The following is a 13,127-nucleotide window of genomic DNA, read 5'->3' as shown; positions in this document are numbered from 1 at the left end:
AAAAGCTCAAACTACATTAATGAAAGTTCCAAAGTGATTGCAGGTCACACAAGTTGTAAGTTGAAAGGTACTGCTGCAAACTTCAGGGGCTGGGACTGCCATGAGTGTGAGTACAGATAGTTACTATGGTTCAACCTGAGGCACAAGAACTTGGGACATTAGATAAGGTAAACTTGGCCTAAGCAATCACATCAGCTGAGCTAGTTATATCTAGGAGACATAAACGTACATATCTTTGAAGGCTTTGGGCCAGCACAGTCAGTGCCTGGCAACATCAGGTCACCTTCTGAAAGACTGGGTGATAGCCCATTTCATCAAATCAGTCAGACTAATCAGAAGGCAGTAGTACTGGCTGGAGCCAGCCATTTACACATGTGTAAATGCTTACTGCAAAGTGACAAAATCTGTAATTAATTTTTGCGTTTATTGGTTTATACTTTTTCAATGTCCCTTCCTCACAGTGGAAAATCAAACAGTTCTGGAGGGTGTGTAATTTCAGTTTAAATACAGCCATAAGATTGTCTTAATAGCTCTAGAGCTACAGAATTTTAAGATTATGCTGCACCGAGCTAAACCTACTGGCCACTGGAACGTCAAGCACTTCCTTCTTGTTTGATCTCCTTTTTCAGCTTCTGAAAATAAATTAATGTAACACCTATTTGTATTTAAGATAATAAAATGCATAGCATGTAGTTATATGTTAATGATCACAATGAGAACATAAACCAGTCCTTCTTTCAATATCCTGTTCTAATACATAACTGTTACTTGTCAAAAGGGCAGACTTTGGGACTTCAATTTGGAGATCATCTCTTCTTAGAACGTCCATCACACAGAATCACAGAATGGTTTGGGTTGGAAGAGACCTTAAAGTTCATCTAGTTCCAACCCCAAATAAGGTAAACACAATAAGGTTTTATAAGAACAATAAACACTATGCTCTCCCCACAAAAACATGTGACATAATACAGAAGATTTTTCTGTGAAAGTAGTACAGATTAAGAAGATTTGGTGCTATACATATGAACATTTGAGTTCTGCCACATTAAGTCTCAGGTCTTGAATTTTACTTCAAAAGGAGGGAGAAAACCTGCAAAATCACGGGAAGTCAATGGTGTGTAGTCCTCTCGATTCCCTGAGGCTCTTAACTAACAAAGCTCTGTTGGAATCACTGAACAGCCAAATATCCACAAACAGAAGAAAGCTGCTTTCAAAGACAAGAAGTGTCAATGAAAAAAAAAAAAAAAACCCTCATAACAAGCCATGATGCTTTTCGCGGGGATAAGACAATCTAGCAAATCCCATCTACTTGCCTAAGCTTCAGGACAGCATCCAATGTTGGTTTTGTTTGTTGTTTTGGGGTTGGTTTTTTTTTTAATAAACAGAATTCAGCAGAAGTAATAAAAATAGCCAGTATTTCTCACAGTAGGAACTGTTCTTCCCACTGACTCTCCTCTAAGATCAGCTTTTCTGCATTTCTCCTACTAGTTCTTTTGAAACATATCTGTTCCTATTTCAACTCTTCTGATGAGATTTCTCTTAAAGGTAAATCTCTGACTGCACATGGTGTTACATGTAGCAGATGGCAAAATCCTAAATCAAGTTATTAAATCCATTCCCTTAACCCCCAAACACACAGTAAATCAACATGTGCTGATGTGTTAATGAATACAGACTCAGTCTGGGTTTACTTCAAATCCCACTCACATGAATGACAGTCCTGCTACTGATTTGGAAAGGAACATAACTAAACCTCACACCTCAAATGAACTGAAGCACAGAGACTGGTCTACTCTTAAATACTTCCCATTTTCTTTGGGAATATATTCTTTCTTTATATGCCCAGCAATAACATTTACTGCAGCCATGCCACGTCCTAAATACTTGTTAAAAATCAGCATATACTATATATGGTCCTTTCATCATATTCACATACAAAAAAAGTTCTAACTTTGTCCAAGGACAACATCTGCCAAATATATTAAAGAATAAAAAAAAAAATAAAAAATTAAAGAACGAGCAAGACATGGTGCTGTGTCGTAAATAGTGACAACTGTGGTATTTAGTGTTTACTGAAGGTTGCTACATAGCATTTTTACATACTTGGATACCAAATATTAAAAACTGTTGCCAAATCATTTGTCAGCTGGATGACGAGTATTATAATAATTCACCATTTTCACAGTGAAAGAGGCTAGCAGCTAAACATACCCTATGGGATCTACAGTCTTCTAGCAGTACCCATCTGGAGGCTCAAAGCTTGCAGATGCCTCCAACATGCCCCATCCGGGGTCACTCATTCTTCCATTCCTGATGAAGGAGCACAACACCAAATTGTCTCCCAAGCTACACCTTAAACAGAAGGCAGTTAGGATGGGCTGTGGAAAACCAGTAAAATTTATGATCTGTGATCCCTCAAAGTGTCAGAAAAGGAAAACACCAATAAGAGTCCCTAGCCATAAAACATTAACTCTGCTGCTCAATCGGTAACATCTGCAAGTCAGGTGTGCAGCAGAACGGTTCCCGTCGCCCTTCTGATGGGGCTAGCAGCCACACTACCATCTCACACCCCCAGGCAGCTCCCAGGGCTACCCATTACTCCAGCCTGGTGCAGGCAAGCAGCCTGAACGGAAAGGTGATCACGATGTGCAGTCATTACTGCAACTGGTTGCAAAGCATATGTATAACACATGCACGTTAAACTTCCTCAGATTCAGCAAGGAGGGAATTTTTTTTTTTTTTTAATTGACTAAATGGCCATTTGGAACCTGACCTGCAGCTTTTCTCCAATGTTGGTAGGATTAAAACTGGGGGAGATCAGGATGAAGTAAAACCTGTTGTCCTAAATCAAGCAAAGCACAGCCATGAACTGTAACCTCTATATCAACATCTCCTTGTGACTGAAACTCTTTACTAGTAATTTCCAGAATGCCTCTGCTGCTTGGTTGACCTCAAAAATCAGATAACAGCAAAAACTAAACAAGCTTTCAAATATCAAAGTAACTGCCTCCCGTCAAAGTATCACTGCCTGTAAAAATGTATGGTTTTGGTATTACTGCAACATTTGGAAAAGGTCCAACTAAACAGCTATAAAACCACATACAACAGGAAATAAGCCTATGTTATCTTGCACTGTTCTGCCCGGACAGGCTCCAGGCAGCTTATCCTAGCCATGCAATGTTGTATTGACTATTATTAGGAAGTACAAAAATCCAGTCAGAACAAAGAACAAAAACAGTTGGTAATGGATTTTTTTTCTCCCCATTAGTTTAGGGATACAGGGTTCAGGAAAAGCAAACACAAGGCATTTCAGTTAGATGGATATAAATATAGATACACACACACACGCACTTGTTTTGCAGATTTTTTAATTCCCTGGTGCCAGGGATACCATTGTCCTGTTACAGCTGATGTCTGTGTGATATTAAAAAAACATGTTCTAGAACAGCAGGACTAAACTCCCAGTTTATACATATGTGAATTTCAATTTTTCATATTTGCAACCTCACATAACCATTTGTATGACTATTTTTGGTAAGGGCGGGCATCACAGTCACATCCACTCAAGAACAGCACCTTTGTCGCACCCATTATCCAAGCATCTTGCAGTTCATGAAGAAACATGACTTTCATGAAGCAGGAATTATACCATTATATTTGATAGCTAGACATACAGCAACATTGTGAAAAATCTATTTCCAGGTAATCTGGTTGACATCATTACAAAAAATGAGGAAAAGGGAGAACAAAAAAAACCCCAAACAGTTGCAGAGTTGCTAAGCCAGTTTCACTGACTTCCCTGTTCTAATCCCCAGGAAAACACTTCCTCATGAAAAGATGTTACGTGGGTGTGCTTGAAAACATCTAAGGCTCTCAAGGAACACATTCTTTTTGTGGCATACACTGAAACATTTCTAGAAGTGATAAATGACAGTTTCACAGCCACCTAGACAAATCTAATGGAAAACAACAATCCTTTCTCGAACAGATGAAGGCTAAGTTATCATACCTCTCCTTGAGCTTCAGGGACTGCCATTTAAAAACAGGACAACAGACAATATCTCCTCTTTATTCTACTGTACCGGTCATCTTGTGCTGTTTGCTTGCTAACAGAGCTCTTCCCCTACCCTCTGGAGACATTATATTAGTCACACATAATTTTCCTTAGATCCTGGGCTACCAGAACAAGAATACAGAATGCAATACATTCACTTACAAGAAAGGCCTTACTGTTCTCTTTCATTTTGTGTAAAGGCCTAACTGATAATTTATCCCACTTTCATTGGACAAACACAAGAGATTTTTGGTCTAGCACATCATGCACAGTGCTCTGTGTCTCTGGAAAGCACTTTTTGGTTAAGAATTACACAGAAACCCTATATGGAACCCTCTTCTTTTTTTTTTTTTTTTAATAAAAAGGTAATATGTAACTTAGAATTCAGTGTTACCGCCAAAGCTTGCACTGGTTTTGAAGCCATTTTTAGAAACTCTATCAGCTACAGTAGGTAACTGCATCTTTTCCAAAAAATCATATTTGACACTGGCAGAAGTTGGTACTTAAACCATGAATTCACTGTTAATAAAAAAGTAAAACCACAAATGCTGTAGTTTTCATGGCAGTTTTAACACTGCGGGGAAAAAAAAACACAACAAAACAAAACAACAAACCCTGAGCAATTTCTAAAATTAAATACTTCATATGCCTCTTCAAAAGGTTTATTCAAATATATGGAATTGTACAGCATACACATAGCACCTCAGGATATCAGCACACCACTAACCACTATAGAATTATATCTTGACATATATGGCTACCAGTAAGTCCCACAGTGAAGCCAAGAACAACTCAACATGACAGATGTATATTCTGGTATGACTGGCCCCGCTGCTCCAGAAAGAGCTGCATTGAGTAAGCAATGTTCTCACAGTCATAGGTCTGCCTCCCTTGAACTCAGAGTGAAAAAGGAAGGGGGATTTGCAAGGTCAACCTCAAAAACCAGGGGGATGCCAAGGTGCAGAAACCTACAGTTTAATGACTGGCAGTCACAGTCAGACTATTGGGAGCTGCACTGCACTAGGACTAACAGGCTCCAGGACTCAACTTCTAGAAATAAATACACACACACATTCTCTCTTTATAAATGTATGTATTTTCATAGCTGTAGCCATGGGTTTCTAAAACAAGCATCAGTTTCCAAATAACTCTCCTTTTCAATAGAGTATTTTTTAAGAACAGTGAAGAACACTGAAGGCAACAGAAAAAAAAAATCAAAATGACAGATGTAAATGTGTGCAAAAAAATATGACAGACAAGTAAAAGCAGCAAGGAAAATACCACTGACAGATGGAGGCAAGGTAAGAAGTGAGTGTGGTACCTAGCAACAGAGTGATATACACAGATCTGCTGCTAGGATTTCCAGAATTCTGCATCTAACTCTAAAATACAGTAGAGAAGTGTTAAATGATTCAAACAGAAAACAGAAGATAAAAAACATCAAATGGAACAAAAGTTTCTAGAAATCATACTTACATTATTCTTCTGGCAAATAATTTCCTAGGGGGAAAAAAAAAAAAAAAAAGAAGAAAAAACATGTTGATAACACCAACCAACCACTAGGAAAGATAATGTGATCAGTATGGCTTGCTAACATTAACATTTACAGACACTTGACAGGAAAAGGCTGGTTGTTAGGTGCTTCCTAAGCCTGTCAAATCAATATAAATCAAGTATTGTTTCAGGAGAAACTAACTGTGGAACCAAGTACATAATATACATTTATATATACATAGGAGAATATGTACTATGTGCATATCTACGTATCCCTCCCTGTATAAATTTTCCTAGAAGGATGCTGTCCAAAAGTTGACTATAAATACACATCTACTCATATTTGAAAAGTTAAATATAGTAAGTAACATTTTGCTGCCAGCAAAAGAAACTGTGAAGAATTCTAAGAGCAGTATTTCTGTGAGGTTTTAAAATATTCCCGAAACTGTTGAAATTCATGTTCATGCTCTAATAGGTCTGATGCAAAGTACGTATCTTCACGTTTAAAGTGTAAAGTTTCAGAGGACAAGAAGTTAGACCACACATGGATGGAAAGAGTCTTTCACACTAATCTGGGTGGTACAGCCCAAGTGTGAACCACTTGCAGTCAGTGACCTTGCTTTCAGAAAGATTTGTCAACTTATTCTGATCCCAGCAACTGATAACTGCCAGATTTATCAGACAGCTCACTACACCTCTGCCACTGGGGCCACTGAGCAGCTTCATCTACACCACAGCACTAATCCAAACAGTGTCAAACCAAGGGGCCTTGTGCTTTGCATTTGCATAAAACTGCTCTTCACCCATTGAGGTGTATGAGTCATATGTTTTACATACGACTATTGCTAGCTTTCAAAGCATGGGACACAAATATCTAAGTCAATTGTCCTGGCACAGGGAGGGACATCTTTCACTAGATCAGCTTGTTCAAAGGCCTGTGCAGCTTGACCTGAATGCTCATATAGAAGAAAATTCTACCAGCAAGAGTTTACCTACATTGCTTTGCACCCCAGGTAAATCATGTACTTCAGTTTTGTATCTCCTACATTTTCACGATCATTTTCAGTTTTTCACCTTCTATGCACACACACTCCTGCATTGCTTCTACTCTATCAGCTAGCTGTAACCAATACAGGAAAAACATTGCCTCAGAAGATGCCCTGGCATGATCATAACTACTTTTATTAAGGCAATTATTAAATAATACAGAAAGGGTCTTGCTCTCTGATGACTTTCCTGCATACTCTCAAAAGGAGAAACATCAGCCCAGCTCAAAGCTAAAGGAAACTGAAGGGAGTCTTTCAATGGGCACTGTGCTGGTGGCAACTGGGACATGAAGTCTCCCAGCATAGAACTGGGTTTCCACTGGTGTCTGTGGGAACCCTGCATGTGACCCATTTGCAGAGTCTAGGTCATAAACTAATAAAAAGTTGTCCCAAGTGCCTAACAAAACCTGAGGCCTTACTCCAAGAGATCTTCAGTGGGAGCTGGGTATTTGGCTCCTTGCTCCATACAGTGAAATTCTGCTCTGCTTATACTGTAGATCACTGTACTTCCATAACTGAACTCAAGCCACAAATAGGTCTTTTGTCACTGGCAGTTTTATTTTTAGGGCTTTTATCTGTATACTCTTTGCGTTGCAAAAAGAAAGGAAATAATTGGATTGCAGCCAGTCCTGTTGACTGAGCAAATCTGGAGGGAAGAGCAGGGGGAAGAAACTGAGCTACTCAAGGCATGTCCCTCCTAATAGAGGGCCAAGCTGCAAATAATGGGAGAGAATCAAACCCAAACAGCCTGCACGAGCCAGAAGCACTTGAAGCAAACGCTTCATGAGAGGTGGCAGTGCCCAGATTGCAGTCTGACTCACCAAGCCACTTACTTAAACTGCTTCTTTTCAGCAATGCCTAGAATGGAAGTGTAATAGCATAAAACACCTCCTGATCAGATCCAATAAATCTGAGGGAGAGGAAGTAATTGAGAAGACTGCCATCCAAGTTGTCTGCCCTCCCCCATCCCCATGAAAGTTACTCCATCTTTAGTAGAGTAGCAGGAGGAAGCAAGTATTAGCTCCTTGGATGGCAACAGTTCACAGCCCCATAGATAATCTTTAACCACCATCTTGCTTTAAACCAACCTACTATACTGTAAACTGCAGCCCTGAGAACCAGGCACAAATTTTGTTTTTACTAACTCTGCTATACTGATGGTAATCTCTAGCACAGCAATCCCGCAGGTACTTGATGTAGACAGTTGTAACTCAGCAGACCATACCAGAGAGCATCTGGGGCCCTACCAGCTTTGGCAGAAAACTGCTACTTTACACAGGAGCTAAAATTTAAGGATTATTTTGCTGCCATCCTACACACTACCATTCTCACCTCACTGAGAATTTATTGAGAATTGTAACAATCTCCCCCAAACACCAATAATTCCTATCAATGACAAAACAATGTATTTGATTTCTCATCTCAGATTTGTCAAACTTCTGCTCCTGTAAAGAGCCATTTAACACCTAGGTATTTAACTGTCTGCAATAATGTCATCTAAATCTTTCTTTTGAGAAATCAACTAAGTTTTTTAGCATTTCACTGTAGACATGTTTTCCAGGCCTCAGAATATTTTTGCTATTCTTTTGTGAACCCCAGATGGCATCTGTATTTCCTATAGTAACAAAGAACCTATTTCAAAGCTGGACCCCACTTGTGACTTGCCTCCACACACCCCTCCATCTTTCCATTCAGAGATACCTTCAGTGACTGCAGAGACTCTGCATTTGTATCACAGTAGAGGATAATGTTGTTAGCCATGCTGAAGCTCTCCCTGACTCCCAGGTGGTAGAACAAGGAAGGCTGACGGAAGGCATCACTCATCTCTACAACAGCAATATCTGCAGAAAGAAAAGAAAGATGCATTTTCAGTGCCACACACTTCTGACAGATACTTCTTGACCATGTCTCTTCACACAATTTGCTTTGATAAGAAGACCCAACTTTAAAGAGGAAATAAGAGATCTAGAGGGATTTCCCCACTTCAACTCTTACAACTGAATTTTGAATAGCCAGCAGGATGTGGTTTAATTTTTCCCTCTTTTCTTTCTTCCTTCCTCCTTCCCCCTTTCTTTTCTTAAATGAGACTTTAATTTCTTCAGGTAAAAACATGTAAAGCATCACTAATCAAGAAAAGGCAAAATCTTCATTTGGTGCCTTGAACAACAAAATCTGTTTGGTTAACCTACACATGATGATTGATGAACTTGGGGGAGAGCAGAGGGAAGAGAAAAAAAAAAAAAAAGAAGAAAAAAATTACATTTCATGTGAGTCTTTTTCACCTTCTGTGCAAGTTGTATTAAAAAAAAAAACAACATGCAGTATATGTACATCACTGGAGAACATGCTGTATACATTCTGTATTAGAACGTTGGAAGAAAACATCTGTAAATTGGAAGAAAGGCAAAGGTAAGGTTCCAATATAAATTACCAGACAGATCTATTTTGATTCATATATAAAGACTAAAGAGACACAGAGAGAAAGGACAAGATACTGCAAAAGAAAAGGAAAGAGTGAATGAATATGCAAAGTCATATGTATGAACTTTGTTGTGGAGAGAGTTGTTTGTCTGCATTAATAAAATTCAACGTATGCACAAATGTTTACAGAACAAGGAATTTCTCTTAAAACATGTGTTTCACTTGTCATGATTCATACTAATGTAAAACAAGAGGCAATTACAACAGCAGAAATAGCTAAGGTTTCTATTGCAACAAGCAGCGTATTACCACTGCAAAAGTCTTGTGGGAACAAGACAACTGACTCATCTCCACATCTCCTGCAAACATCCTTCTGACTTTTCACCTAATTCACGTTTTTTTTTCATTTCTCTCAGAGAAAAAAAAAAATAAAATTCAGAGAGATATACTTCTGTTAAGAGTAGAACAAAGCAAAGCAGCCTGGTTTCCAGCATCTCTCCCTATTTTCCCCTTCCTGCAGATGCTTTTATGACAGGAAAAGGAGATAGTAAGACAAAATCTTCAGGCAAAAAAAATCTGTGTGCCCTCAAGTTTCTCTACTCTAACCGATCTAATAAGAGATTCTACCTCTATCCACAACTCTTCACCTTGCTCATCAAAACTGTAATGATGATACTCAACAAAAGATAAGCTTTGTGACCATGCTCCCAACTGGAAAGGCAGAAAAGGTGTCTCTTCAACTTGTTGAAAAATAGTATCTTTGAGACACCTATTCTTCAGTAATGTTTTATTGTAACTGGCCTACAGGCCTAGAAATTATTAAAAAGCTGAAGACAGGGGTAGACATATACAGGGGGCTGAACAGACAAAATCTGCTCTTCAAGAAACAAGATTAAAAGAGAGGAGAGTAATATGGTATAAAATAAAGAAAAAAGGAAATTTTCCTTCTCCCCAAAAGCCTAATAATAAAGGTATATTCTCTATCATTTTGTAATTTGTGTTCTAAGCACCTCCCCCTGTCCAATTTCACACAAATATTTGCAGTGGGGATTCCATCAAATACCTTTACTGATGTAAAAATTGCTGTGAATTGCTAACACCATGCATGTGCTGAGTTAATTTCAGGAAACTGAGACAGCACAAAAGCCAAACAAGAATGACAATATTGCTACCATGTCTTGATTGGGTGAGATTAGGGCTTGTATGCTTATTTCCTTTAGGAAGTTGCCATAATACAAGCTCTATTTTTAGCTACTCATACTCGTGTAAAAGTCTAATCTTGAGCAATTATAATGCTATGGTACATTTCTGTGACACTGAGCAGGAGGAAAATTTACGCAACTTGCCATGATTTAATTCTCAAACCTTGCAAGCTAACATGCTCTCACTAGAGTCGCAAAACAGACTAAAAGATAAATATTACTTTAAAAGGAAAAATAAAGTGATAGAGCTTGATCAAATTCAGAATACAGACAAAATTTGAAAAATCCTATGTTAAAGTGGCAAGTTTCCAGGATCATGAAGGAAATAATAGCTAAGAAAAACACTACATGTGTGCATACATACGTGTGTGTGTGTGTACATACATTCAACACAATCTGACTCAATGAAACACTAAGAAATGTTCTTGGGTCCTGTCCTATCCCCATCATAAGAATACAAAAAAAACCAAAAACCAAACAAACCCAAACCCCACAAACAAAAGCCTTGAGTTAGTTGAACAGAGGAGAAAAGGACCACAAATATAAGGAAAGATTTGTAAGAAAAATTACTCTAAGATCCAGGTATAAACTCTGTTTTGATACTTGTATTTCTCATGTAACTATAGAGGATCTCTTTTTCTTTACATGTTAAGACTTCTGTGAAATCCAGGTCTTCTGGATAATCTCATTTAATAAAGCAGTATCTTCATAACAATAGGCCCAATTTCTGTGAAGTCTTCATCCTCAATCTAGCAATTACGTATTTTAAGATGAAGCTGTCATTCATGACAAAGATAGATTTCTAAAGTCCAGGTTAGCCCGCTTCCCTCCAAAGGGAGCAATCCAAATCTTACCTGAAATTTCAACAAGCCACAAAAAGTATGCACACTTTTGGGGCCAGGTCTCTATCCAGTTAAAAGCCTTATACCTTAAACCCATTTCTGGCATTTCTGACAGACCCATTTCTGACTACCTTCTTTCACAAGATCGAGAGAAAGTCCTCTTACCAAAGGAGGGATCAGTGTATGGTGCACTGGTCAGAAGACAAATACAAAGCAGCAAATGGAAGCTCATAAAAAAATAAAAAAAAAAAAAAGAAGAAGAAGAAAAAAAGGCAGTAGTAATGATTCCTATAAAGCACCTGAAACATAGTATCAAGTGCACTATAAAACAGCTAAATATTCAGTCACATATTGTTAGAAGTTTAGCAAAGCTGAGCAAGACTGATGGCTTTCAAGACAAATCTAAGTCAAATAAGCATACTTCAAAATTCTCACTAGTTTGGAAGAGCCACGATTTAGCTAAGTCCAAAAGAACTGTTCGGTCATCAATAAACAGTCAGAATCCCATTTATTAGGCTCCCACTCTCATTTCCACCAGATTAAATTAATCTAACAGCCTGGTGCAATGAAAAATATGCTTTCCATTCACTGGAAAATACAATTTCACAAATGGCAAAATGCTATTTCAGTAAAAATGGAAGAATTATTTCTACAGTTATAGAATAAAACCTACTTATGAAAGTATTTGCAGTTCCAATTTCAAGGAAAGTAATAATTGACCAAGCACAGGAACCAGAGTAGAGCCCTCTCAGCACCAAAGTACTCAGGATAAAGCACTCTGAAGTCTAGGGACTAGCAATTCACTCCAAATGCTCTTGCACTTCTTTATGTTGTAGCAAGAAAAGTCTGCTCAGGCTCCAGCAGACTAACAAGCAGGATGGGTAAGGAACCACACTGTGCAAAACAGTGAACAAGAGAGAGGGAAGCAGCAGAACTGCTATTCTTGCAGCCTCATGGGTTGCAAGAAAGAATAAGTTTTATCCTGTTGGCCTTAGGCACAAAATGAAATTTCGCTTTACCTTGTAAAAGTGAATGTCATTGCAGATCACTAATAGTATTTAAATAAAACAGAGACAGTACGGTCTTTACCTTTGCAGGTCATATTTGCACATTATTGCTAAAAAGCCTTATAATAAATCTTACAGCAAATTATTGTGTCTTGCTATCTTATGAACAAAAAAGTAAGTCTAGCCATAAACTTCTCTCCCATCTCCTTAAACAACTGGCATGCCTACATGGATGTGACTGAAGCATGTCATAAGCATGAAACCAGAGCGTAGCTCTGGCCTGGGTAGCAGAAGCAAACACGCCAGCAAGCAGTTCAATAAGCTCTTGATGTCCATTCCCTAAACCACCCAAGCTCTACCCGCCTGCTGACAGCAGCCAAGTCACCTATAACGAAGCTGCCTACCTACACGTTAGCTGGTTAACCACACACAGAGCTGCAGACACAGCAACAACCACAGAGCAGTCACACACTATGTTATTAGGCTAACATCTATACCAACACTATCTGGAAGCACACCATCACACACGCAAGACAACAGAATTGTCTGTTAGACTGGGAATTGGGTTTTTAACCTTGGGAAACCATGTTCACATGATGGAACTGAAGGCAAGTTGCCTAGACTCTTCTTGCCTGACAGTGCGGGAAAAGGACACATCTCTGAAGCTTGGCATGTATGGCAGCTGTGTTACTGACAACTCTTACCTGCAGTATATACCCACTTATCTCTTTTAAAGCTGTTTGTGCAAAGACTGAGAACTTCACATATAAAATCTCTACTAATTAACCTTTCTTAAGAAACAGTAAAAACTCAAGACTGTACATGATAACATGGTCAGGAAGAGTAAATGTTCATTAATGGGTATAAAGTCCTTTGCTCTTGGCTATTAGCAATATCTTTAGTCACCAAGAAAGCAACAAATGAAGTGCAGTGGTCAAAGTTCATCTCCTACTCATTGTTTAAAAAATAACAGGGCAGAGAAGAATATCTAAAAAAATGCTCTGAGATATCATACTTGTTCACCATACTTTTTGATACTACCTGCTTACTACAGTGCTGCC

General features: G+C 38.5%; 1 protein-coding gene across 2 annotated transcripts in view; it reads right to left on the bottom strand.

Moving 5' to 3' along the window:
- MAP3K5 (mitogen-activated protein kinase kinase kinase 5) overlaps window positions 1-13,127 on the bottom strand; it is a 99,394-nt gene that overhangs the window by 61,928 nt on the left and 24,339 nt on the right. The window contains exons 2-3 of one of the 2 annotated variants that reach the window (XM_061378463.1): window positions 8,296-8,435; window positions 5,531-5,554 (exon numbers count right to left, since the gene is read on the bottom strand). In XM_061378463.1, coding sequence (XP_061234447.1) covers window positions 5,531-5,554; window positions 8,296-8,435 — 164 coding nt within the window. The remainder of the gene's footprint in view (window positions 1-5,530; window positions 5,555-8,295; window positions 8,436-13,127) is intronic. The other variant, XM_061378464.1, reaches the window with a different exon arrangement.

The sequence above is a fragment of the Neopsephotus bourkii genome, unplaced genomic scaffold, assembly GCF_033783945.1.
Source record: "Neopsephotus bourkii isolate Nb327-2 ecotype Australia unplaced genomic scaffold, CSIRO-AGI_Nbou_v1 NB_1765, whole genome shotgun sequence".
NCBI lineage: Eukaryota > Metazoa > Chordata > Aves > Psittaciformes > Psittacidae > Neopsephotus > Neopsephotus bourkii.
Note: the sequence above shows the minus strand (reverse complement) of the source record. Positions and strands in the feature narration are given on the sequence as shown.